This window comes from Catharus ustulatus, chromosome 11 (assembly GCF_009819885.2).
Source record: "Catharus ustulatus isolate bCatUst1 chromosome 11, bCatUst1.pri.v2, whole genome shotgun sequence".
Classification (NCBI taxonomy): domain Eukaryota; kingdom Metazoa; phylum Chordata; class Aves; order Passeriformes; family Turdidae; genus Catharus; species Catharus ustulatus.
The window spans coordinates 20,915,503-20,941,318 of NC_046231.1; the positions used below are offsets into that span (position 1 = coordinate 20,915,503).

A 25,816-nucleotide genomic window follows, 5' to 3' on the forward strand; every position below is an offset into this window, starting at 1 on the left:
GAACTGGAGAAAGCAACATGCAGGGGCCTAATTACAAGTTTAACATTACAATATCACATTACTTGATTACAGTCATTTCAATTTTTAATGGCTTTCATTCATCAGGAGGTGTTGGCAGGAACACATCTTATTAAAGCTGCATGCAAGAATCCTGCCACAGCTCCTCGGGAGGAAACAAAGTGCAAAGCTGGAAGCACAGAGGAAAGCTGGCTCTGGAAATCCTTGGGAAAGCAGCAGGATCAGCTGAGCCAGCCCAACAGGTGCTGAGTTCAGGATTTATCCATGGCCACTGCCTGGGAAAGGTTCAGGATTTATCCCTGGCCACTGCCTGGGAAAGGTTCAGGATTTATCCCTGGCCACTGCATGGGAAAGGTTCAGGATTTATCCCTGGCCACTGCCTGGGAAAGGTTCAGGATTTATCCCTGGCCACTGCCTGGGAAAGGTTCAGGATTTATCCCTGGCCACTGCCTGGGAAAGGTTCAGGATTTATCCATGGCCACTGCCTGGGAAAGGTTCAGGATTTATCCCTGGCCACTGCCTGGGAAAGGTCCTGCTCAGCCTGGCAAAGGGAGATGTGGCTACCCCAGCTCTGCAAGAGCTCAAGGCCAGCTTGGATGGGGTTTGGAGAACATTTATTCCTTATTTCAGTGCTGCCTTTTCCTCTCCTTCAGATGATTTGAATCATCCAGTCCCACCTCCCTGCTCCAGCAGGGCCATCCCAGAGCCCAGAGCTCAGCAGGGTGTCCAGGCAGGTCTGAGGTGGCTCCTGAGGGAGCTCCACACCCCCCTGGGCACAGAGAAAGGGGGAAATCCCTGGGATCAGCTCCTGCCCATCCCTCCTGTGCCAGGCCCTGGAGCAGAGGCTGGCCCTGCTGGGTCCTGTTCCTGCAGCAGGGGACATGGCTGAGGTCCCTGTGAGCACAAGGACATGGCTGAGGTCCCTGTGAGCACCAGGACATGGCTGAGGTCCCTGTGAGCCCTGTCCCTGTGAGCCCTGTCCCTGCACAAGGACATGGCTGAGGTCCCTGTGAGCCCTGTCCCTGCAGCAGGACATGGCTGAGGTCCCTGGGAGCCCTGTCCCTACACAAGGACATGGCTGAGGTCCCTGTGAGCACAAGGACATGGCTGAGGTCCCTGTGAGCCCTGTCCCTGTGAGCCCTGTCCCTGTGAGCCCTGTCCCTGTGAGCCCTGTCCCTACACAAGGACATGGCTGAAGTCCCTGTGAGCCTGTCCCTGCACAAGGACATGGCTGAGGTCCCTGTGAGCCCTGTCCCTACACAAGGACATGGCTGAGGTCCCTGTGAGCCCTGTCCCTACACAAGGACATGACTGAGGTCCCTCTGAGCCCTGTCCCTACACCAGGACATGGCTGAGGTCCCTGTGAGCCCTGTCCCTGTGAGCCCTGTCCCTACACAAGGACATGGCTGAGGTCCCTGTGAGCACCAGGACATGGCTGAGGTCCCTGTGAGCCCTGTCCCTACACAAGGACATGGCTGAGGTCCCTGTGAGCCCTGTCCCTACACAAGGACATGGCTGAGGTCCCTGTGAGCCCTGTCCCTGTACAAGGACATGGCTGAGGTCCCTGTGAGCCCTGTCCCTACACCAGGACATGGCTGAGGTCCCTGTGAGCTCTGTCCCTGTGAGCCCTGTCCCTACACAAGGACATGGCTGAGGTCCTTTTTTCCCCAGGCTGGGCAGCCCCAGCTCCCCAGGGCTGAAGTTCAGGCCATGAGCAGCTCCCAGCTCCTCGTGGGCTCCTCCCTGGGCTCATTCCCTCCCCAGAGCTCCAGCAGGAGCAGCTCCCACCCCTCTGCTCCCCCCACAGCCCCTGGCTGAGCCCTTTGGTAATCAGAGCTCTGACAATTCCCACATCTCATCCCAAGTCACTTTTCCTGGGGTGGCTCTGTCCCTGCGCCTCAATCTTTTGATAAGAGGCAATCACTGACCCCGGGCTCGTGCCTTTAATGTCACCTCATTTATCCAGGGCGTGGGGACACTCCTGGGGGGCCACCAGGCTCCCCTTGTCCTGGCCCTTATTAACCAGCCCCAGATGTAGATGACTCTCTTTAATCATCCAATTACGTTCCTGCTCTCAGACAACATTTTTGCCGTGAAGCAGAGAAAACTTCTTAAGGAAATTAAATGCCCATGCCACAGCCACTTGGATTTATCTGTGCTCTGCAGCACCACATTGAAGAAGGAAAAAAGGAAAAAAAAAAAAAAAGGTTAATATTTCTATAAAACTTTGAAGTATTTTCAGAGAAAAAAATAAAAAAATTACCATTTTTCTCCTGTCAACAGGGCTCTTTCATTCTAGTTGCCTTTCCCTTTTATTTATTTCATTTTTTTTTCCAAGAAAAGAAAAAGAAAAATCCAGAGAGGGCAACAGCCCAGAGAAAATAAATAATATATAAACGGAGGGAGATCAGATATTGCTGTATCAGTGAGGAACAGCCGGTATTACGCACGTAAGGACGGATTTTTTCCCCCCTCCTTCCCCCCCTTCTTTTTAATAAACTCTCAGTATCCACACAACGTCTTTAAGAAAATGAAATCCTTTTGCTGTGGGCCATGGTGCTGGAAGAAATAGTCCCCAGTGCTGTTATCAGTGCTTTCAAGCTTTAACTCTGAATCAAAGGCGACAATTAATAAAGTCGCCCCCGCCAGGAATGGAAAGGAGGAAAGCTAAATATTTGAAACTGGGTGAACAAATGTCAGGGTGTTTTTAAATAAAATCCTTTTACAGTTATCACAGCGAGCAGACCTGATATCCCTGTCTAATTCAATTTCAATTTGCGCCCCATGGGAGATAGGGAAGAAAAGGTTGCAATGCTGTCTTTGGGTTGATATGTTCTTTTCTCCTTCAGGAAGCAGGCACGAGAGAGGAAGGGGAGGAGGGTGAGGGGAGAGAGGAGGAGGATTCAAATACCAGTAGAATAGGATTTTTTTTTTTTTTTCCAGCTGGATCCTTCCAGAAGGCAGATGTGATGTGGGGAATGTTGAAACGCTGATTTGTTGTGAATTCACCTGGAAAACGGAGCTGAGGAGGGAAGTGCAGCGAGGCTGTTTGTGTGGGAATAAATATTCCTGCTGGGGGAGCAGAACTCACTGAGTGTTGATGCCAAGAGCAACACACACTCCTGAGGCATCTTTTCCCCTCCAAAAACCTGCAAACCAGCCAACTGCACCAATTATCTGAGCTCCACAGAGAGCCTGGCAGGTGCTCCCACCCTGTCCCCTCACTGCCTGTGTTTAGATGGAGGTGCTCCTTTATTCCAGCACATCAGTGTGCTCTTCAACTAAAAAAAACCCAAAACAACAGCCTTATGTATTAATAGAATTATTAACAAACTGCCAGGCAGAATCATGGAATGGTTTGGGTTGGAAGGGACCTGAAAGCTGATCTAGTTCCACCCCTGCCATGGCAGGGACACCTTTCCCTGTCCCAGCTTGTTCCAAGCCCTGTCCAGCCTGGCCTTGGGCACTTCCAGGGATCCAGGGGCAGCCACAGCTTCTCTGGGCACCTTCCCCACCCTCCCAGGGAGGAATTCCTTCCCACTATCCCATCTAACCCTGGCACTGGGAGGCCATTCCCCTTGTCCTATCTGTCCATATACAAAGTCCCTTTCCCTCCTCTTCCCAAGGCACTGCAAGGCTGCAGTGAGCTCTCCCTGGAGCATTCCCATCAGCAGAAGGAGCTTTCCACCCAAGAACTGCATTTCACTGGCCAGAACACAAACTCTCCTTTCCTGGCTCCACCTGAAACAGCTCCTGGCCCATCCCTTGCTCCTCAGAGTGACAGAAACAACCCTGGGAGCAAACCCAGCCCAGGGAGGACTTCACCTCCCAAGCCTTTGTTTCCTTCAACTCTTGAAGAAGCAGCTTCCCCACATTTTACAGCTACTTGGAGAGCACAGGAGTGGGGCTGAGCACTCAAAACTCCTCCAGAGGATGAAGCTACAGCGAGGTACAGAAAAAAAAGCCCAGAGTGTAGTGGTGGACACAAGTCTCTCACCTGTGGTCAGGGCTGCTGAGGGAGCAGTGCTGGAGCCTCGAAGGCAAGAACACAAGCAGAAAACACAGGTGAGTTTCTGTCACAGTTACTGAGCAGCAGATAAAAAGGATTTGAAGTTCAGCACGTGCTTAGGGGTGATCCTGGCATGCTGGAGCAGGGATTTGGGTGCATCCCAAAATCTGGGAGCTCCAGGCACAGCTCAGCTGCCCAGCCCACCCTGCACACACAGCAATGCCTCTTCCCAGGAATTCAAGCAGCAGCTCCCAAAAACTACCTGGGAGAGGGGTCCCAGCCAGGCAGAAAAGAAGCAGGCACAAGGATTTCTCTCTCCTCCTGTTCTTAATTATCCTCAGAGTTACTACAATGGAAAGAATTTTTAAATTTGGGCATTTTCTTGTCCCCATTTATAATGCATGTTTACTTTTAGCACATTATTTAGTTTGGACCCAGCAAACAAAACACTCAGCTGCAGTTTCATGTTCTCCTTTGCTAGCCCAGGGCTGTTGTACTTGGCTTGCAAAGGCTTTATGGAAATGTTTAAATTTAAACAAAAAGACTGTTTTCATTTCAAATTAGAAAAATAATAAACCATCCTTGGTAGGTTTGGTGAACTCTCGAAAAATAATGAAACCAAACCACCCTCCTGCCCTCAGCTGCAGATCTGAGCTGCCTCATGGTCCCTCCTAAATGTAAATGATAAATTATCATTAGCCTGCCTCAATTAAAGCACCCCAATGGAATGCAACTTCCACAAATGTTTTATTTATGACCAGTTTGCAGGCTGGAGCACGGTGCCCAGTTAATGAAGGATCACTTTCTGCAGGGCTCAGGGATGCTCACAGGGGGAGGGGGCTGTGCTGGCCCTGTGATCCTGCAGCAGGATTGATTGCATCCTTCTGTAATGAGAGCTGGGACAAGGGGGGCTGCCAGTGCCACCGGGGGGTTATTTTGAAGTGATCATATCTGCATTTGTGTACAGGCAGCACAGAGCAATAATGTGGTGTCTGAACCTCTCTGAGTGGAACTTTCATCAAGCACCAAAGTGAGAGATGAGAGGGTCAAACCACTCAGCACCTCAGGGCATGGAGAGTGTGGGGAACAAATTCCTGCTCTTTACACTCCAATTTATTCAGACACACGAGGTCCAAAAGAGTGAAAGGTTTAAAAAGAGCAGGAAGGCAAGAGCAGACCCAAGAGCTCACAGAGTTGAGCACAGCCCCTCAAAATGTAAATTTGCATTAAAATGGCACCGACTCCTGAGGCAGCAGCAGCTCCTTACTCACACAAATACCTGATTTGGGGCACAAACAGCTTGGATTTGGTCAGAGTGAGAAGCCAAGCCCACAGGAAGCTCTGCACTCCCCGGAGTGCTCACTCACCCCTCCTGCAGGGATGTGGCTGGGCCACCAGGCGATCGCCGGCTCCCTCATGCCACCCTCGAAGGTGGTTTGTTTGCCACACAGGAAAGGCCCATTGCTTCCTCCTGGGGACAGAAAAGAATCCTTAAACCCCACGAAACAGCAGCATTTCAAAAGGACACTGTCACCCAGGCTGGTTTGAAATGAATTCTCGTTTCTGCATGGATGCTTCTTCAAACAACACGGCCAGAGTTGGGTTTTTTGTCATTGTTTCCTTGTTTGTTGTGTTATGGTTTTGTTTGGTTGGTTTGTTTTTTTTTTCAATATCTATCTGTGATGAAATTTTAGGAGCACAGGGAGAAAGTGACAGTTAAACACACCTTGCTATCAACAGCCAAATTAAAAACAAACAGGAAATACCTCACTGGTGTTTTCCTTCCCTCTGAGGGTGTAAACTGCTCTGTAACCAAAGGAAATCTGACACTTTAAGGCAGAAATATTATTTTTTATAATGATTTTCAATTTTATAGTACCAGAACAAGGTATAAGAGTGAGAAGAATAACCCTGCATTCCCTGAATGGCCACTCTCAGAAATGGCCAGGGCTTTGCAGGAATAGCTGGAGTTTGAACCCAACCCTGGAGCTCAGCTGGCCAAGGAACAACCAGGGAGGTCTCATAACTGATTCCAGGTCACACAAAGTCAAAGCCAATGGCTGAGCTGAAATCAGAACTCAGGTTACTCCCTGCTCTGTGGTTCAATAACCACAAACCAAGCCTGGCTCCAAAGAGAAGAGAGCAGGTTCTAAAATCAATTTGCAGTGATTTATTTCAGAGAAACCATCACTTAAACAAAAGAAAATTTGTTAGGTAATAAAAAACGTTTCTCTTCTCGATATTTTTCGTGAGAGCTAAAGAATGAGGGACTCTTGAACTCAGTCTGATTGCTCAGAAGGCTGAAATATGCATTTGGCAGATGGAGAGTAAACACCCTGCTAAGCTACTGAGCCTGGTTCTCAACAAATGACAGAATATTCCCTCCCTGACAGCGCAAATACACACAGGTAACAGCAACACTGGGGCAGGAAAAATTCCATCTGGCCAAGGACACCTCCTCCAACAGTGACCAGAAGCACTGAACATAAATAATTCCAAACATAAACACTCTGTCATTTGAGGCTTCTCCTAAGTCCTAACCCAGACCCCACACACAGGGTTTTTTTTTTCTCCTCAGACAGAGAGATTTAAGCCTTGATTTCCCAAGGCCAGGTTTGTTCAGCTGAGCCTCACCTTGTTTGGGAGCTGAAATGAGAGCAGCCCCATTATCAGAGGTGAAAAACACAAAGGTGTTCTCACTGATCCCCAGCTGCTGGAGGTGCTTCAGGATTTTGCCAACGCTGTCATCGATCTCCCTCACAGCATCCCCATACCTGAGGCAAAAGGAGATGCAAAACACCCAAAGCAGCAAAAAAAAAAAGGGTCAGCACAATGTGTTCAGTGGATTTAATTTGTACCTGTGCTGCAGAAATCCTTCTCATGCATCAGGTTTTCTGCTGGCACTGCAAACTTTTGTATCTGTGGCCTGCAGAGAACAGCCCCTCTGGGGTATTGAGGGGCTCAGGGTTTGCTCAGGTGGGAGCCACTCTTGGACAGAGAAATTCAGCCATAAAACTCACAAAGAGAGGCAAACCCACCTTGCCACAGACTGGGAGGTAATAGCATTGCTTTCCTCATGGTTAGAAACCCTCTGAAGCAACACTCCCAGTGTCTACAGAGCTCTTTGCCTTCCCCAAACTGCATTTTTAGGAGTGCTTTTCTATTTGCTGGTCTGATTTATAGGCTTTTAAAACAGGCACTAATCATACAAAAGCCTTCTAAAAAATCATCTGTGCCACAGCCAGCATTTCATTCCTCACAGGACTGGCAAAGGAGCTTAGAGCCCCCCTCCTCCCCCTGGGGTCACGTGGGCTTCAGCTCAGATTAAAGCCAAATTATAAAAGAACAATCCAAGCAAATAATGCATTTCAGCATTGAGGAGTGATCCATCCCCTTGGATCTCCCAAGCACTGCTCAGGTTGGCTGTTCCAACAGGTATGAATTAAAACAAGCCCAAAAAGCAACATCCCAGCAGCAGAACTTACAGCCCTCTCTGACTGGTGCCCAGGAACTGCTTGGAGGCATAAACAGGAGCATGGGTAGCATCAATTGCCCAGTACAAAAAGAATGGTTGCTGGCTGGCCTGCTGCTTGCTAATAAAATCCAGAGCTTCCTGTAAACAATAAAAATGAATTTATCCTCTGCCATCGAGATTTCTCCAAAAAAAAATAAAAAGCATGAAGTCACCTTGGCTTAGAAGGCAGTACTAAAATGGTACCTGCAGGTAGAGCTGAGTCAAGTTGGCTTCACCTGTCTTCAGATCAATTTTGAAATCTTCATAGTATCTTAAGATAAAAGGAATCAGAGAGGGAAAAATCAATCCTATGGAATAAACATCACAAAAAGGAGTTTTTCCCCTTTTATGGTGTAAGGAGGTGACAAGTCACAGTTAACACTCAGCAAACTCTCTTCAGATATTAAAAATAAATCACCATAATTTTCTTATGGGAGAAAGTGGTGACACAGCTTGGTCCAAATTAATGACTTGAAGTTTTGGACAAACCTGAGGGACTGGCCTTTTGCTGTAAGGGGCAAAATGCTTAAAAATGCCATGGTGATTCATAAAGAGCTGCTTGAAATGTGAATAAAACTTCAGAAGGACACAACAGCTTTCAGAGAGACAGAGAAATGCTGGAAGCTGAACTTGAGCTGCTTTGGAAACATTATTTTAGAGGGATCTTCAAGGGCCTGGGGAAGTGCTCAGGGGAGCAGCAGCAGTGAAATGAGACAACACCAGAGTGGAAAATGAATGGACAAGAAGGGCCCAGACTGCAGCCTGGGAGCAGGGAATGCAGTTATGCAAACACACAAAATGTTATTCCAAACAGGAAGAGAAGGAACAAAGAGGTCTTTCAGTCCAGAATGGCAGCAGCTTCCAAGAGTGGAAGCCTTGAGGATGCCAGGGATGAGCAAACAGCTCTGGGAGGGCAGCTCCACATCCTGACACCATCCAAGGGACACTGCAGCTTGCTCATGGCCTTGGGGGTTGATTGAGCCCAGAATCATGGAATCCCAGAGTGGGCTGGGTTGGAAGGGAGAGGCAGGAGTGGCAGGGCAGGCAGGGAGCTGGGTTACCTGCCAACCATGTCCCAGTCCCTGTACACGGGGATGTTGGGGCGCTCTCTGCTGTCGTAGGGCCCAAAGTGACAATTTGGGGACCCAAACCACTCATCAAAGCCGTGCCTCAGGGGGTGGAACTGGGGCCGGTGCCCCAAGTGCCTGGGAACAAAAGCAACAGGTCAGAGGTACAATTGTACTGCAAAGAAACCAACCCTCAGCTCATCAGAGCAGCATGCAAGAACACAGCCTCTGCCTAGGAAACCAAAACTCAAAGCACTTCAGTCACATCAATGATTCCAGAGCAATGTCCTGAGCTCTCTCACACTTGTTGCAAGCACAGCCATGCAGACTCACCCCAGTGCTCACTTATATTCCATTTTATTTACTCTCCAATCAGTTTTCCATTTTTTCCTTCCACTGGTGTCTTCTCCCATGCTGTCTGATGATCAGCACTGCTGGACTACACTGCCCCAAACCACTGCAGAGATGCACATCATGTTTTACTTAAGGATTCTGATCTATGACAAGTCCTTTTATCCCACTGAGCTGTAAAAACACAAGGCAGAGCTCATGAAATGCACCATTCCATCCTCATCCCCTTTATGGAGCACTCATGCTGCCAAAATGGTACAGAGAGACCTGAATGGAAACGAAATGAGGTTTTTGTGTGCACATGTGGACATAAAACACATTTAGCTGCTGCTGCTGACAGCTCCTCTCTACTGTGCAGCTTGAAAATCCTCCATCCTTAACTTCCAGATGAAGCTCTTCTCTAATCTCCAGGTTTTGGACTGCAAATTCTACATTTCCTGCATTTACAGCACCTTGAAGACAGAGAATTCCCACCCTCTCTGTCCCCAAAGGGGATCCTGGTAGCTCAGTGTTTATTTAATCATTCCACCTTCCCCTGGATCAGCCTGGATCTGCCCCCTGCCCACTCTGTGCCATCCCCCTCTGAACATCAAGGGCATAAAATGCACTCCCTGGAGTCAGAGGATCCTTGGAGTTACTCTGAGCTGCTCCAAAGTGAGTTGTTACAGAAATAATCCTCACTTCAGCTATGATTGATTACAGCCTGATGGTGTAACTGCCCATGCAGTTCTGACCTGCAGGATTCCACCCTCTCCCCACTGGACACGTGGGAACACCAGGTTATTCCTGGCTTTTTACAACAGGGGAGATGCAAAAACATCTCACTCTAAGAAAGCTCTAAAAGAACTGACAGAGACATTCAACAGTGACAGATCCAGATCAGTCTCTGCATCTTACAGCACAAAAAACTGAGATTTAATGAAACACAACAAATTCCATGTTGGTCGTGGAAAATGCTCGACTTGCAAACTTTTAATTAAACCATAAGAATTTACTGTCACAGGACACCCTGAAAAGTTTCTAGAAGGGATGATGAAACAGAAAGAAAAATTTCTGCTGGAAAACCTCTGAGAGGCCAGGATGAGACTCCAGTTTTACCTTGCATTTCTTTACCCATTTCCAGGAGCAGGTATCTCTCCCAGCCCTGGCCAGCAGAAGTTTCTGGATGCACAATAACATCCTGCACATTCCCCCTTTGTCCTGTTCCTGCTGACAGCTGCAGGTCCTCCCAGATTTGCCTTTTTTCCCAAGGAACTGGCACCAATCTGCATTTGCCTTGTTTATTCCTTTTCCTGGGTGTATGAATTTCCATTTATCAGCACTGAACTGCAGCTGATTGCACCCAGCCCAATGAGCTGATCCTTCAGGGCCACTCTCCTGCTTGGATTTGTGCTGATAAATAATTCACTGTCTTTGGGTGCTCTGCTTCCTTCCCAATTCCAGCAGGTGAATCCAACCACAATTCAAACTCACCCTTCTCTAACTTATTCATGAAACTGAAATTTCTGAATTTCCACAGGAATTCAGTTTATTAATAAAAACCCAACATACAGCAAGAGTCAAAGATAAAACCATGTAGGCAAATTCCAACAGAATGTCCTGGTGCTTTCTGATTAAATAAGTGGTGTGAGGTGTGGATAAAAGCACAGAGTTGAGGAGTTTCTAAATACAAATACACACATAAAACCCCATCAGCTCTTTGTGTGAAGTATTTGTAATGGGAACACTCAGGAATTGATCCCAGCAGGGGGAAGATCCATCACACTTTCCAAAGTTGGACATTTGAGCTTCAAAATTGTATTTTTTCCCTGTATTTCTGTTTGTTTCTTTTTTCTGCTGCTCTTTCCCAACCCACACAGAGTAAAATCTCAAAGCAAGAGATCTCCAGATAAATTTACCATTTGCCAATGATCTTATTGGTGTAGCCAGCTTTCTTCAGGAGCTCTGGAAGCAGTAATTCAGAATCTGGGATTCCTCCTACTATATCCTGTGGTGTGTATGCTGTGGAAAACAAATCAAAAATATCTTCTGACTCTTCAAAATATCACAGCAAACAGCTCATGTACTGGATCAGAAATAGGAATTCATCTGGAGTCCCAGCAATGGCATTCCTTGGAAATCTCCCATGGGATGGAGAGAATAAATTGATCCAGGGAGACCAAAGGGAGATTTCTACCCCTGTGCATGAGGGTAGAATAATGAAAAATAATAAAGGGAGCTGCCAGCCCAGAGTGGAGGTGAGATCCTTGAAAGGGAGATGTCACAGAAAATAAGGTGCTTTAGGGGAGGTCTTTATGTTGTGAATTTGTTTTGTGTTTTCTAAAATGAAGGCAGCTTTTCCTAACCCAAATAACCAGAAAAGGTGCTCAGACTGCAGGAGCTTGGACTTGATAATCCCAAAGGTGTTTTCCAACCTAATTCATTCTGTGATTCTGAAAGACATGAGGAGTCTCTCCCAGGTGTGACTCTGCTCTGGGAATCAACCCCTGGCTGCTGATTGCTGCCCAGCCATGTCCCAGCACGTGGCATTTGTCACTGGGCCCCAAATCCACCCAGGGATCTTCCCTGGAAGCACAAGGAAAAGTGCTCTGAAGGTGGGCAGCAATCTGCCTGCTGGATAACCCTGTGAGCAGCCAGTTCTTCCCTCTGGGATGAACCTCCCCACCTGATTTTCCTCCCCCACACCCCAACTCCCCTGCCCAGAGGGAACATTTTTCAGCCAGCAGAAACAAATCCATCAAGCAGCCTGGTTTATCCTCTTAATTTGAGGAGGAAGCAATAAAATTCACACTTAGGAGCAGCACTTCACAGGGGTTGGTGGCACTTTGGAACATCCATGGGGAAGAGAAACTTCCTCCAAGGCACAGGGGGAAATCAGGGCAGGAAGGGAGATGAGGAATGAGGCTCCTAGCACAGAGGGAAATCAGGGCAGGAAGGGAGATGAGGAATGAGGCTCCTAGCACAGAGGGAAATCAGGGCAGGAAGGGAGATGAGGAATGAGGCTCCTAGCACAGAGGGAAATCAGGGCAGGAAGGGAGATGAGGAATGAGGCTCCTAGCACAGAGGGAAATCAGGGCAGGAAGGGAGATGAGGAATGAGGCTCCTAGCACAGGGGGAAATCAGGGCAGGAAGGGAGATGAGGAATGAGGCTCCTAGCACAGAGGGAAATCAGGGGAGGAAGGGAGATGAGGAATGAGGCTCCTAGCACAGAGGGAAATCAGGGGAGGAAGGGAGATGAGGAATGAGGCTCCTACCGTTCCTGGCGTGTCCATTTGTGGTGTAGAAGCCGTTCCTGACCGGGAGCCTGCCCGTCAGCAGGGCTGCCCTTGCTGCAAACAACACAAACATTGATTCACATCCATCCCCTGCTCAATATTCAGATTATTGCAGGAGGATGAGGCCAGCACACTGACTGCAGTGTCCTCCTCAATCACTCACACTCTCCCATGGAGAGAATCGGTTCTGAGGCATCATTTGGGTTATTCCAGCTGAAATTTGGCCCCTTTATTAAATCAGCCACACTGAAGAGTCATTCCTTTAACAGTCAATGGAGCAAGCCTTACATCTCAGTTCTACAGATGTTTATTATGTGTTTAAGAGGAAATCCTAGCACAAACTGATTAGGTGCTCAAGGCTAAGCTTTCGAGCTTGACTGAACAAAAATCATGAAATACAAAGAAAGAGCTGTCCAGCTTTGACAATAAAAGTCAAGTCCTGACTGCAGGGAATATTTAAACAGATGTTTAACTTCAAGCATATGCAGTGCCACCACTGGATTAGCAGGATTTCAGCAGATTTTAAATTCCTTTTCTGAGCAAGGACATCATCAACACACTGGCAAGTGCTATCCCAAATGAGAGCCCAAATAAAAAAACTCTGCTCTTTATTTTTGCTTCAGTTCTTGGCAGCTAATCAGGTTTGAGGGGGAAAAAAAAGCAAAAAAAGCAAAAAAGACACAGAAATAAACAACAAGGAGAAAAATATCTGCTTCTCCCAGACCCAAACGTTCCTTTTATCTCTTGTCCCTGTCCCAAGAGTCTTGTAAGACACCAGGGTCAAAAGCAGGACACAAACTGCTGCCTTTCCTTGCATGAAAGTCTCACCAGAGCCAAGAGAATCAGACCAAATACACCCAGCAACAGCCCAGATCCTGCTTTGTTTAACCCAGAATGGGAAAGATGAAAAAAATGCAAAGTCTGGGGCTGGGTACTGAACTGAAATGGGATAAAAATCCTTTAGCTGGACTGATCACTGAACCAGTGCTTTGTACAAACTGAAAACTGTCAGATTTCCAATCCAAACACAAATAAAAAGGGAGCAAAATGCAAGATCAAAGCAGCAAATGCAATCTCTGGCCTGGGGGCAGTCACTGCTTTGGTTGTTGGTCCATGTCAGAGGCTGGCAAACACCCCAAACTCCTCAGAGGGAGATGTTTCTCATGCTAACATGGTTCAAACTGCAAAGTTACTTACAGGGAGAGCAGAGGGGGCTGGCAGTATAAAAATCCAGGAACAGCATCCCTTCTGCAGCCATCTGGTCTAGGTTAGGGGTTTCCTTGGAAGGCTCTCCGAAAACTCCCAGATCCCCCCAGCCCATCTGGAAAAGGAACACACCAGAACATGTCACAGTCCCTTCCCACAACCACACTTTTGGGCCCACATAACACTTCTGCTCTATCTCTTAATTTATCCTTTTTTACAGTGCTCATCTCCCTACTCAGCACTTCCCAAATGTGACAGGAATGATCTGTGCCAGCCCTGTGGAGCAGGAACTGTTACACCTTCCCCTGCTGGGTGGGAAATTGAGGCACATCCAGGATTAAATGATTTATGAACAGGTATTAAAGCACTCAGAAGAAGCTCAGTGGCTTCACTCTTCCTCAGAGGGCTGAGGCACACCCAGAGCAAGGAGGAAGAGGAAGTTACACGTGGTTTACTCGGGGTTGTGCAGCTGCCATGTCTGAGCCCTCAGTCCCTGCCCTGCTCTGTGCTGGATTTTCCCCCTCAGCCCCTGCATTTATCCCCCTGCAGCACTGGGAACACAGGGAAAAGCCCTGAACTCCAGAGCAGCCCTGCAGGAACAGCAAGGAGGTGTTTTTACAGCCAGAGGGATCACACTTCACTGTGCTCATCTGCAGGATTGTGGTTTCACCCTGTTCCTCCTGATCCCAAGGGGTCACACACCACAACAATCCATTCCCACCAGGGTGCCTGTGCTCACTGCTGAAAACCATTCCTGGCCAAAGCACAGCTTCAGGCAGAAGGGAGCAGCTTCATGAGGCACCACAGGTGCTGGGATTCTGCTGTGCTTTGGGAAAGGCAAGAGGCTGCTCTGCTCCAGGGGTGTGGCAGGTGAGCCAGGGGTGCACCCAGATCCTCGGGGAACCATCTGGAGCCATCAGTTTGGAGAAGAAAATAACTGCAGAGATGGTTTCTGAGTTAAATAGCAATGAAATGGTTCCCCCTGATACTGAAATGGATTCACCCCCAACTTGCTGATTTTTCTTTATCGTCAAGGAAGAAAGACAAAAAGAATCTCACACTGCTTGAACTCCAGAGTCACAGAGGATCAAGGGGGAAAACCCAGGGAGATGGATTTTTAATGAACATGTTAAATAAATCAATAGTTCACAGAAGCTGCAGACAGGAGCCTCGTGCTGTACCAACACCTCCAGAGTGGGAAAATCCCTGTCCCATCTCTGTTCTAGAGCTTTCCTTTGGAAAATCACAAATGCCAGCTCAGGAGGGGCAAATGTTCCTGAATGGGAAACTGAGCTCACAGGATCACTGAGGCTGGGAAATACTCCAAGTCCAAGCTGTGCCCTTTCCCCACCTTGTCCCCAGCCCAGAGCACTGAGTGCCACATCCAGGCCTTCCCTGGACACCTCCAGGGATGGGGACTCCAAACCTCCCTGGGCAGCCCCTGCCAGAGGCTCAGGTGGATTGGGGATTGTCAGGCAGGATAAACTGGGAAGGGTTTGCCCACCCTCGTGAGCTCCTTGAGTAGCTTCACACAGCAACAAACACATTTCCACCACAAACACAGCTGGAAGGTGACAGGAAATTATCAGCAGAGAAGCAAACTAGCAGCAACCTGAATGTGTTGGAAATTAATGTAATTCCTTATCCACGTGGAAAAATTGAAAAGATTTTGAGTTAGAGATAAATCTGTGATTATTTCTGCTCTTTAATCATTCATGGTCTTTTTTTTTTTCTTTCCCAGTTCAGAGGGCCAAAATGAGCAGAATTGCTTTTCTTCTTGCTTAGTTTTTCAGGAGGCCACCAACCCCCTCCTTGTGACCAACAATCTCTAACATTGGAAGGGAGCTCTGGGGATGATCCAGCCCAAGGCAGGGACGCCTGGAGCAGGTGACACAGGAACACACCCAGGTGTGTCTGGGACGTTTCCAGGCAGGGAGAATCCCTGGGCAGCTGTGCCAGGCTCTGCCACCCTCCATGCACTGAGGCTCTCAGTGTTGAGAGGAACTTCTCGTGGTTTGGTTCATGGCCACTGCTCCTCTTCCTGTCGCTGGTCAGGAAAAGAGCCAGTGAAACTGGCTGAAGCCATTGGACCACTGAAAAGAGTCTGGCACGGTGCTGTGACACCCCATGGAGACATTTGTATGGGATCCCCTCTCCGCATTCCCTTCTCCCATTCCCGTGCCCCGCTCCCTGAGCGGGCCAGCGCTCCGGACCCTCACAGCCCCTCCCTCCGTGTCACCCCCTGCGGGGCGACACCACCCCCGCGCCCGCGGTGCCGCACTCACATCGTCCATGAGGAGGAGGAGGATGTTGGGGGTGGCGGCGGCGGCGGGGCCCAGGGCCCAGCACAGGCACAGCGGCCCCAGCGCCGCGCTCGCCATGGCAACGGGGCCCGCCACACGTGACCGCACCACGTGACATCGGCACACCCCACGTGACACCGACGTACCCTCCCCACGTGACGCCGGCACACCCCACGTGACACCGGCGTTCCCGCCCCACGTGACCCGGCGGGAGGGGCGGGGCCAAGATGGCGGTGTGCATCGCCGTGATCGCCAAGGAGGTGCGGGGACACGGCCAGGCCGCGGGGACACGGCCGGGCCGCGGGGACAGCCTGCGGGGGGTCAGGGGGACAGCGGCATGCGGCATGAGTGGGGCAGTAAGGGCTGAGCAGGGAATGGAGGCCTCAGGTTGTGGGGTTGAGGGGAGCGGGATCAGTGGGGTGTGGGGTTCTGGTTTTAGGGTGTGAGCAGGGCTGGGCCTGTGGGGCCGGGTGAGGCTGTGGGTATGGGAGAGGGGAATGGACAGGATTTCAGGTTGTGGTGGAGGGGAATAGGGGGTCAGGGGGGTTTGGGGAAGCGTGAGGGGCTCTGGTTTTAGGGTCAGAGCAGGACTGGGACTGTGGGGTAGTGGAGAGGGCAATGGAGGGAAGGGTTTTCCTTGGGAGAGACAGACGCAGGCTCTGCCAGGGCAGGAGAGCAGAGATACCCGAGCCTTGTGCAGAGCCTGGTTCTCCTGCCATGGGGCCAGCTGTGCTCCAGAGGTGCTGCAGTGTGGGAAGCTGTGCTGGGAACATAAATGGTTAAACAGCTCTGCCAGCAGCAGGTCCAGGCAGTGTGGATTTGTTCTGCCCCCAGAATTACCCCCTGTACATCCGGAGTGTCCCCACGGAGAACGAGCTGAAGTTCCACTACACCGTGCACACCTCGCTGGACGTGGTGGATGAGAAGATCTCAGCCATGGGCAAAGCCCTGGTGGACCAGAGGGAGCTGTACCTGGGGCTCCTCTACCCCACTGAGGACTACAAGGTGTATCTTTGTCACACCTTTGTGGGTTTAGTTTAATCACAGAATATTCTGGGCTGGAAGAGATCATCCAGTGCAACCCCAGCCCCAACAATCCCACCCTGGGCATCCCTGGCAGGCTTTTCCAAACCCTCCTGGAGCTCTGTGCCCATTCCCTGGGGAGCCTGGGCAGCATTCTCTGGGGGAAGAACCTTTCCCTAAAATCCAACCTAAACCAACTCCAGCCATTCCCTGGCTCCTTTTCCTTCCATGGGGCAGTTCCCTGATGTTTGCTCTCAGTTTGTCCCTCTGGGCACACTCCAGCCTGGTTTAGTTGGCCCTGCTGTGTGAGCAGCACATCCTTAACCCCTGCCCAGCTATGGCTACGTGACCAACTCCAAGGTGAAGTTTGTCATGGTGGTGGATTCCTCCAACACAGCCCTGAGGGACAACGAGATCCGCAGTGTGAGTGCAGCAGAGCAGTGGGGCTGCTCCCCCCAGCTCCCCTGGAAGTGCTGGGAAACAACAAATGAATGAACTCACCTCCCCTCCCCTCCCTTTGCAGATGTTCCGAAAGCTGCACAACTCCTACACTGACATCATGTGTAACCCTTTCTACAACCCTGGGGACAGGATCCAGTCCAGGTGAGTGGGTCTGTCTCTTTGACACCTTTCTGGAATTTTCAGGGCACCTCTGGTGGCCAGTTCAGGTGCCTTAATGAGAACAGTGATGTTGGTTTTGGGTCATTCCTACTCACAAAACACTAATGGTGTCATAGAAAGTTGTACTGAGCTCTCACTCCTATCTCAGAACTGGAGTTACAAACATTAAGTCAAGAAAATGTATTTTTTGGGGAAGAAAAAATGACCTGAAACTAGAGGTAAGCAATAGTTGGACTTGATGGTCTTAGAGGTCTTTTGCAAATGTAATAATTGTGAATATTAAAATACAGTAAAACAGCTTAAAGAGTGAACAAGTGCCCTTGTGCAGGGACAGACATTCAGCACATGGAGTTCCTCATCTGTGAGGGTCAGTGTCCCCCATTCCCACTGCAACCCCACAGGGAATTCCAATAAATTGGGAGTTTCCATGGCAAGAAGAACTTTGCAGAGACAGGGCAGCAGCCAGGATAAGACCTGTGCTTACCTCAGCTTTAATTAAAGTCATGAATATCCCAAGAGCCTGTGCTGTAAAGAGTAAAACCCCATGTCCAGCTTAGGGAAAGCCAGGCAGAGGCAGGGTGAGAAAGTGCTTTTGTTCCAAATGCTGTGCAGAATGAGCTGCTGCCTTTAATAATAATTTATTTCCCTCTCCAGGGCTTTTGATACTATGGTGAACTCCATGATGATGCAGGTGTGCTGAGCCCCTTCCCACCCCCCTGGGAAACATTCCCTGTGTGCAGGAGCATGCCTGCAGTGCTGTAAATATTCCATTCTGTGTAATAATTTAAATTTATCCTGTGTAAAATAAACCTGACACTTGCAAGGTTTGCCTGGATTTGTTCTGGAGCAAACAGCAACCACTGCTGACAGAATCCTGGCATGGTGTGGGTGGGCAGGGACATTAAAGCCATCTCATTCCATGGGCAGGGACATCTGCCACTGGCCCAGGCTGCTCCAAGGTCCCTTCCAACCAAACCTTCCCTGCCTGGGCTCATTTCTGGGCCTCTCAGTTTTGCTGTTACCACTTTGCACCTCATCCAGACACACTCCACAGATCCCCAGCCCAGGTAGAGCAGCTGGAATAAATCCACCCAATCCACAGATGAATCCATCAGGGTTTGCACAGCTGCCTGCCTCATCCCAAATTAATCTCCATTAGCATCTCCTCCCCTGCAGCTCTCTGCTGTTCTAATTACACACTCCCAAATCAGAAGCAGGTATTTCCATGGAATAAAGCACAAATTGCACTGGAAAAGCATCCCAGCTCCAGCACTCCTGGTTCAGCAGAGGAGCTGCAGGCAGGAGCAGCCACACAAACCTCTGCTCCAAGCACCTCATCAGTTAAAAACCACAGAAACCAGCTAAAAATAACAGCTCTGCCCAGCCCCAGGGGATCCCAGAGCCTGCAGAAAGCCAGAACTGCACATGAAGTTCACACAGCAGGATCATTTATTTTAAAAATAAGTAACAGTTACAGATACTTTCTCAAACAGAACTTAAGTACATTTTATCAGCAACCACCTGGAATATCATGGGAGGTTCAGGCCTCTCCCACCATCTCCACAAGGCACAGCTGTGTACTGCTCTCACAAACATTTCCATCTAAAAAACTGTTTTCACTCACAGAGATGGCACCTCAGTGTTGCCTCTTCCACAAGAGTCCAAACACCCCAAAGTAGTTTTTTTTTTATTAAAAAATAAACTTAAAAATGTATAATCCTATCAAACAGAAGCCCTAGAAAAAGCTGGTTTATAGTCTAAGCCTAAGGGTAGCTCAAATCAAGGTCAGTCCCAGCAGCTCTGAGGACAATATCAACACAACATGAAGAGTTAAGGCCCCAAGCTTTAAAAAAAAATCTAAAGATCTTAAAGAGAAAAAAAATCAGTGGGATTTTTAGCCTGGCAATGCCCCTGAGCTGTGAAAAGCTGCTTTAGGAGTCGGTTGCATCTGTTGCATCTGGGTTAGAGGAATCCTAACCAAGGATCCCAAAAGATTAGTGAGAGAATTACATAATTAAACCCATTTCCATGCAGAACTTCCCCCAGGAATGCTGGGGTTCCCAGCCTGCCTCCTCCAACACAAAGTTTTTCCTTTAAAAACACCTGGCTTCAGAGCTCAGAAACACAAAATCAGCAGGAAAGGGAAGAGCCAGGAACCTTCCTCCCTGGTACCCAGCTCCAGCAGGGCTCACACCATCCCAAAGGTGATTCCAGAGCAGCAATGGTGATGGCAATAAAGAGGGAGACCAGGCCAAATTTGCACCAGTGAAGGTGATTTTGTAATGCTGCTAACTGCAAGAAATAAATAAAATGAGGAGTTGCCAGCACCCTTTGACTCCTGGTGCTTGGAATAAAAGCAGGAGGGAGGGAAGAGGGGTTTGCTGACATCCAAAATAAAAAAGAGGAAGGGCTTTGTGACACCCAGGTCTTGTTTAACTACCAGAGATACAGAGGCTTCCAGAGAAACAAGGGATGTACAGAAATAGCGAGCTAAAAACCAGACCCAAACCACATGGGGATTCCCAAGAGGAAGGTCACATCCATGGGGCTGATGAAGGAAAAGCTCCCCAGCAATCAGATCTGGAGCTGCAACCCAAAACCTTCTCCATTGATTTAGGAAAGTCTTTAGGATCTTGGAAGAAGAGAAGGCAGCATGCAGCTGCTGCAGGAAGAGCTGAGGGAGGTTCATGGCCCAGCAGTGCCATGGAGGGCAAACCAAACCAAACCCAACCCTGCAGCACAGCCCCTTCCCATGGGATAAAGAGACTTGGTCTGGGAGAGCTCTTCCCTTCCCTGTTCTCTGTGCAGACACCATCCCCAGGGCAGAGCTGAGGTGGGCTGAGCTCTCCTGGGATGCTGGCAGGGTGGAGCAGATCCCATCTTCCCTCCTGCAGCCCAGCACAGGGCTCACCAGTAATCCTCACGGCCAGGCAGATGGCATTTTAAAAATTAATCTGGTTTTTGGCTTGGGTAGGCATCTTTTTAAATCTCTGCAATCCAATCTCCTTGTTCCAGTCCCGTTGGCATCACCAGGCAGTCCAGTCTTTTCTAGTATGGAAAATACCAAGGCTGCAGCCTCGCCCGACCCCTGCAGAGGAACAAAACCAACATCCTGAAGCACAGGGGCATCACTCCCTGTTCCCCCAACCCTTCCAAGGGCTGGGATCCCCCCTCCTGCACAGCTGTACCCCCAAAACCAGGCTAACCCAAAGCCAGGCACAGCTCTGGGACTGCTCAGGCTGGGAGTGCCCACCCCACCACTCCCCAAATTCCTGCAGGGACAGGAGGACAACTCCAAATTTCCAGCCATTCCTTCCTGCCAGATCCCTTCTCCATCCTCCCAGCCATGCCAGGGCAGCCTGCTCCACACCTGAGGAACCTCCCACACCCAGACACTCACCTGTAGGTCCTCCCTCTCACCCTGGGGTGCCCATAGAAGCCTCCCCAGCGGCCCAGCCCTCCCCGGGCGTGGAAATAACCCCGGTAGCCCCCGCGGTCAGTGCTGCTGATGCCAGGCATGTTGGTCCTCTTGGGCAGCACCTGGAGGGTGGGGAGGGGCTGTTAGAGCTGGGATTTGGCACAGCCCCAGGCAGCCAGGGCTGGGAATGGGAGGAGCAGCTCCCACCTTGATGACACGGCCCCTGAACACGCTCTCGTCCAGCTCCACCGCAGCCTTCACTGAGCTCTGCTCCTCGAACTCGATGTAGGCATAGCTGTGAGGGAATGGTGTGAGCAGAGCCCCAGGGACACCCTGCACACCCCCAGCCCTCCCTGACACAGCACTGACCCTTTGGGGTGGCCTGAGAACTTGTCACAGAGGATGGTGACGCGGTTGATCTGCCCGCAGCTGTTGAAGTGAGACTCCAGCTCTTCTGCTGTGCCCCCGTAATCCACCTGCAATGACAGCCCCAGGACTGTCCTGGTGGGTGTGGGATCCACACCTGGCCCCACTCACAGCTCCCCACACAGCCCAGCCTCTGCTGAGGGTCAGGGAACACAAACCCAAGAGACCACCTGCCCTGCTGTGAAGGAACAAACACCAGAGAACCCAGAGCTTCCAGGGGGCTGCAAGTGGCACATAATGGCACATAATGAGCCACAGCCCAGGCTGGGCTGGGAGAGGAGAAACACCTGGGATGGGAACAGGCAGGCTTTGGTGGGGGTGATAGACCCCATGGCAGGGATTTGGGACACCCAGCTGGGCAGAGCAGAGGGAGGGGCTCCCACTTACATTGCCCACGTAGATGGAACGCTGGTCAGCCTCCATCTTCTCCTTGGTTGTCAGTGGGAAGAGAGCTGTGGAGAGGAGGGATTTGTCATGGCCAGAAGGATATCTGTCTGTCTGCAGCATAGCCACCCCTGAGCTGACACCCTGCAAAGCTCCTCACATCCCTGCTCACATCCAGGTGTATCCAAATCCTCCCACTGCTGCCTCCTCCTCCACCCCTTTGCCCCTTTTACTTTTACAGTGACTCCTCTACTGGTGCTGTTGGTACTAAACTCGATTACTTGATTGAATTAAATTAATTTACTACATCTGGGCCCACATAGGTAGGGGGTAAGAGCTGATAGACCCTGCAGTAGCACCACACCAGGCCTGGGACCCCCCTCACCCACCTCATGTGTCCAGGTGCCCAAAGAGGCAGAGCCAAATACTCTGGCTTCAAATGTCACCCTGTGCCCCAGAGGTGACAATGAGGAGGGACACCAGCACCCAGGGACAACCCATACCTGCTTCTGGGCTCATGAACAGGTGGTTGTCAGCTTCCAGCTGCAACTCCTTCAACCTCTCATCCTCCTTCTCTATTTCCCGCAGTTTTGCTTTGATGGCCTCCAGCTCCTGAACCCCAAACCAAAAAGTGCATGAGCAGCACACGGAGCAGGGACACCCCAGGCACGAAAAGTTCCCCATTTCCTTTGGGCACCAGGGAAAACTGGTTCCCCATCCAGGCAGGCACTCACCGGGTCCTGAACATCCTGCTCCTCCTCGGTGCTGTTCCCCTCCTGGGGGCTCGGATCTGAGCCCTCATCTGCTGCCTTACACACAGCTGCCACCTCTGCCACGTCCCAGGACGCTGCGTCCGCCTGCAGGGACGGTGGGTCCTGCCACCAGATCTCTGAAGTGTCCAGGAAGAGAGAACTGGGCGGGACAAGGGGCAGAAGAGCATTGAACCAACAGCCATTTAACGTATGAGCTAAAGCACAGCCTCAGCCAGGCAAAGGCTTGCGGGGCGTTTCCAGCAGAAGGATGAAGAGGTGACGTTAATTAACCACCAGAGCTGGCTCTCTGTGCAGCAAAACCCCAGAAATGCAAAGTGCATGCAAAAAGTCTCCAGCTCAGAGGGGCTGCAGAGGCCGGGAAAAAACCCCGGGGGCACACGGCCGATGGGTAGAGAACGCAAAGAGGCGGCAGCACACGCCTACCACCGCCAAACTGCCCTGAGCCAGCAGCCGGGAGCTCTGCCTCCCGCAGCAAAGGCAAAGCCGCACCCTCCCCACCCCCGGGGGGCTCACGGAGGGACACGCCCTCCCACCCAGCAGAACGAGCTCGCCCACCCGGCAGCGGGAAGCCGGCTCCGCTGCAGCCCGGGGATCCGCGGCAGCAGCGGGCGAGCGGTGGACGAGCCGAGCCGTGCCCGTCCGGAGGCCCCGCGGGCCCCGAGCCCCGCACGCACCTGGCCCGGCCCCCGAACATTGCTGCGCGCGGCCCGCGCCAGCGGCGACCACGTGCGGCTCTCCCGCCACCACGAGCGCGCCTCGCGCCCGCGCGCCACTTTCACACATCAGCGGCCAATCAGGGCCGCGCGCGCGCCGGGCCCCGCCCACCCGGGGGGAGTGTGGGGGGGGAGCGGCGGAGGCGGCTCCGGGGCCGCGGGTTCGAGACCCGGTAACGACGTTCAGCTGCGGCTGGTGGGTGTGGGCAGGGTCCGCTCCGCCCCTCCCGCTGCACCGGCCCCAGCAGCAGGTGGGACCCCCACCATGGACACCCCTCCTTTGCAGAGAGCGGCCTCAGGGCTGTAATGAGACCCCCAATGTAATGAACCCCCCCCCAATGTAATTACACCCCCCCAATGTAATGAACCCCCCCGATGTAATGAACCCCCCCAATGTAATGAGGCCCCCAATATAATGAACCCCCCAAGCCAGGGTTGGAGACACACTGCCAGGGACACTCAGCACAAGGCCAAGCTACGGAGCCTCTGGTTGATATTAAATTGTCTTTATTACACAGATACAGAGTTAAGAACAGACATAACCTGAATCATAAAGTTTACATCTTTCACAGGTCAAACATACAGTACACTTAGAGAAAGCGGGGAACAGCAAGGGGGGACAGCATGCCGAAGGAAAGTCCTACCACGTCATCTCTCTGGGCTGGCCCCACGCCCCACGCCTGGCCCCGGCGGGGGGCTCTGGTTTCCAGCCCCTCAGGGCCCCCCGTGTCCCAGTGTCCCCACCCCAGGGCTGGCAGGGCAGCAGGAGCAGGGCTCAGCCCCGCGAGGAATGGGGGAAGCGATCCCCGGGAGGGAGGGGGGACACTGGCACGACCTCCCCCTCCCGGGGCCGTGGCGCTCGGTGACATCGGAGGAGCCCCCAGGGGGTCACCCCATCACAGTGCCTGGCACTTGGGGACACAGTGGCATCTTGTCCCCAGCCTCGGACACACTGGGGTGCAGAGAGGCACCCCGAGGAGAAGGGGGGGCCCCAGCAGCCCCCGGAGGAGGAGGAGGAGGAGGGGAGGCTGCAGGGGGAGCTCGGGGGGCTCTGGCAGGGATGGAGCAGGAGCCAGGCAGGTTTGGGACCCCATCCAGCCCCGCCGGGACGCGGCGCTTTGGTTTCAGCTGGGATTTTGGGCTGGGAACGTGAGGAAGGGGCTGCAGAGGGGACACCGGTGCCGCGGCTGGCACCAGAGAGCCACGACCCCGCTGCCACCTCCTCAGCCCGGTGACACAGCCACACCCGGGACCCCGGGCTCTGCCTCCCCACGGGCACCGCTGTCCCCGTGTCCCCAACGCCATCCCCTGCCCCAGCCGTGATGGGAGCAGGGACCCGGGAGCTGTGAGCACCCCGTGCGCTGTGCCAGCTCATCCACCGCCACCTCCGAGGTGCCACAAAGCCACCAAAGGGGCACAGCACGTGGCACGCGCCCCTTGGTCCCCCCACACCCCAAAAACACCATTCCGGAGGAAGCCCCCACAGCACAGCATCACTGCAGCCCCGCGGCCGCTCCGTCCTCCCCGCAGCACACATTTTTTTTTGGGAATTCTCACATTTAAAGCTGTCGTTCTGGTTCGGCCACCCGTGAGGCTGCGCCGGCCGTCACCGCCGTCCCCTCCCTCCCCTCCCTCGGCTTTTGGTTTCAATGCAAGGTTCTGTAGGGTAGTTTTATTTTTATCAAAAAAAAAGAAAAAAAAAATTAAAAAAAAAAAAAGGGAAGAAAATCATAATAATTCCAAAAAAGCAAACCAGCAGGGAGTGGAGTGGAAAGGAGAGCAGTCCCTGTGGAAATGCTCTCGCCCGCGGTTTCCCGGCGAGGTGGAGGTAGAGAGGCAGAGCCCCGGCAGGAGCGGGGACAGGCGGGGACAGGCGGGGACAGGAGGGGACAGGAGGGGACAGGCGGGAGGGCAGGGACAGGCCGGACACCCGGGCGAGCAGGGGCAGCTGCAATACTCTTATATATTACCTCTTCTCAGGAAACGTAAGAAAAATAGACAATATTACATATGTCACACCATAAATAAAGTGAACAGTCACGGGAGGGGCACCCGGCAAAGCTCCCAGGGGTGGGGGGCACAGAAACCACCCGGGGGGGCACCGAGGTCTTGGGGGGCACAGAAACGTCCCCGGGGTTGGGCCAAGACCTTGGGGTGCACAGGAACCCCCTGGGGGGATGCACCAGGACCTTGGGGTGCACAGAACCTTCCCAGGAGGATGCACCAGGACCTTGGGGTGTACAGAACCTTCCCAGGAGGATGCACCAGGACCTTGGGGTGCACAGAAACCTCCTGGGGGGATGCAGCAAGGTCTTGGGGTGCACAGAACCCTCCCAGGAGGATGCACCAAGGTCTTGGGGTGCAGAGAAACCTCCTGGGGGGATGCACTGAGAGCTCAGAAAAAAGAACCCTGGGAGGATTCAGAGAGATCTTGGGGTGCACAGAAACCCCGCAGGGAGAAGCATCAAGGTCTCAGATTGCACAGAATTCACTCAGGGTGATGCACCAAGATTTTGGGGTGCACAGAATTCACCCAAGGTGATGCACCAAGATTTTGGGGTGCACAGAATTCACCCAGGGTGATGCACCAAGATTTTGGGGTGCACAGAATTCACCCAAGGTGACGCACCAAGATTTTGGGGTGCACAGAACCCCCGGCAGGGCAGGGTGCTGGCACAGGGCTGTGACACCACCCTCGGCGTGTCCAAGCTCTGC

At 51.7% G+C, this 25,816-nt stretch overlaps 3 protein-coding genes and 1 long non-coding RNA gene across 6 annotated transcripts in view; 1 reads left to right on the plus strand and 3 right to left on the minus strand.

Annotated features, from left to right (window-relative positions):
- The window catches only part of LOC117001642 (N-acetylgalactosamine-6-sulfatase-like), a 39,220-nt gene extending 23,391 nt beyond the window's left edge, over positions 1-15,829 (minus strand). For 2 of the 3 annotated variants that reach the window (XM_033070097.1, XM_033070098.2), the window contains exons 1-9: positions 15,726-15,829; positions 13,432-13,555; positions 12,214-12,288; positions 10,858-10,960; positions 8,603-8,746; positions 7,746-7,812; positions 7,513-7,640; positions 6,662-6,801; positions 5,395-5,498 (exon numbers count right to left, since the gene is read on the minus strand). In XM_033070097.1, coding sequence (XP_032925988.1) covers positions 5,395-5,498; positions 6,662-6,801; positions 7,513-7,640; positions 7,746-7,812; positions 8,603-8,746; positions 10,858-10,960; positions 12,214-12,288; positions 13,432-13,555; positions 15,726-15,821 — 981 coding nt within the window. In that variant the 5' untranslated portion in view covers positions 15,822-15,829. Of the gene's footprint in view, positions 1-5,394; positions 5,499-6,661; positions 6,802-7,512; positions 7,641-7,745; positions 7,813-8,602; positions 8,747-8,941; positions 9,066-10,857; positions 10,961-12,213; positions 12,289-13,431; positions 13,556-15,725 lie in introns of those variants that run through there. The other variant, XM_033070099.1, reaches the window with a different exon arrangement.
- Positions 15,830-15,896: 67 nt separating this feature from the next.
- Positions 15,897-18,210, plus strand: LOC117001668 (trafficking protein particle complex subunit 2-like protein). Its single transcript, XM_033070133.2, has 5 exons — positions 15,897-16,003; positions 16,578-16,750; positions 17,102-17,189; positions 17,290-17,369; positions 18,042-18,210. The coding sequence occupies exons 1-5, from the start codon at positions 15,971-15,973 to the stop codon at positions 18,085-18,087; spliced, it is 420 nt and encodes a 139-aa protein (XP_032926024.1). The 5' UTR covers positions 15,897-15,970; the 3' UTR covers positions 18,088-18,210.
- Positions 18,211-20,383: 2,173 nt separating this feature from the next.
- Positions 20,384-23,082, minus strand: LOC117001660 (embryonic polyadenylate-binding protein 2-A-like). The gene is made up of 8 exons (XM_033070125.1): positions 23,063-23,082; positions 22,350-22,527; positions 22,119-22,227; positions 21,619-21,683; positions 21,175-21,281; positions 21,013-21,100; positions 20,788-20,927; positions 20,384-20,475 (listed from the first exon to the last, which is right to left on the minus strand). Exons 1-8 carry the CDS (start codon positions 23,080-23,082, stop codon positions 20,436-20,438), a joined length of 747 nt encoding a protein of 248 aa, XP_032926016.1. The 3' UTR covers positions 20,384-20,435.
- Positions 23,083-23,591: 509 nt separating this feature from the next.
- On the minus strand, positions 23,592-25,548 carry LOC117001676. The gene is made up of 2 exons (XR_004419094.1): positions 25,473-25,548; positions 23,592-25,390 (listed from the first exon to the last, which is right to left on the minus strand). It is a non-coding gene; the product is annotated as an uncharacterized LOC117001676 (long non-coding RNA).
- Positions 25,549-25,816: the final 268 nt, after the last annotated feature.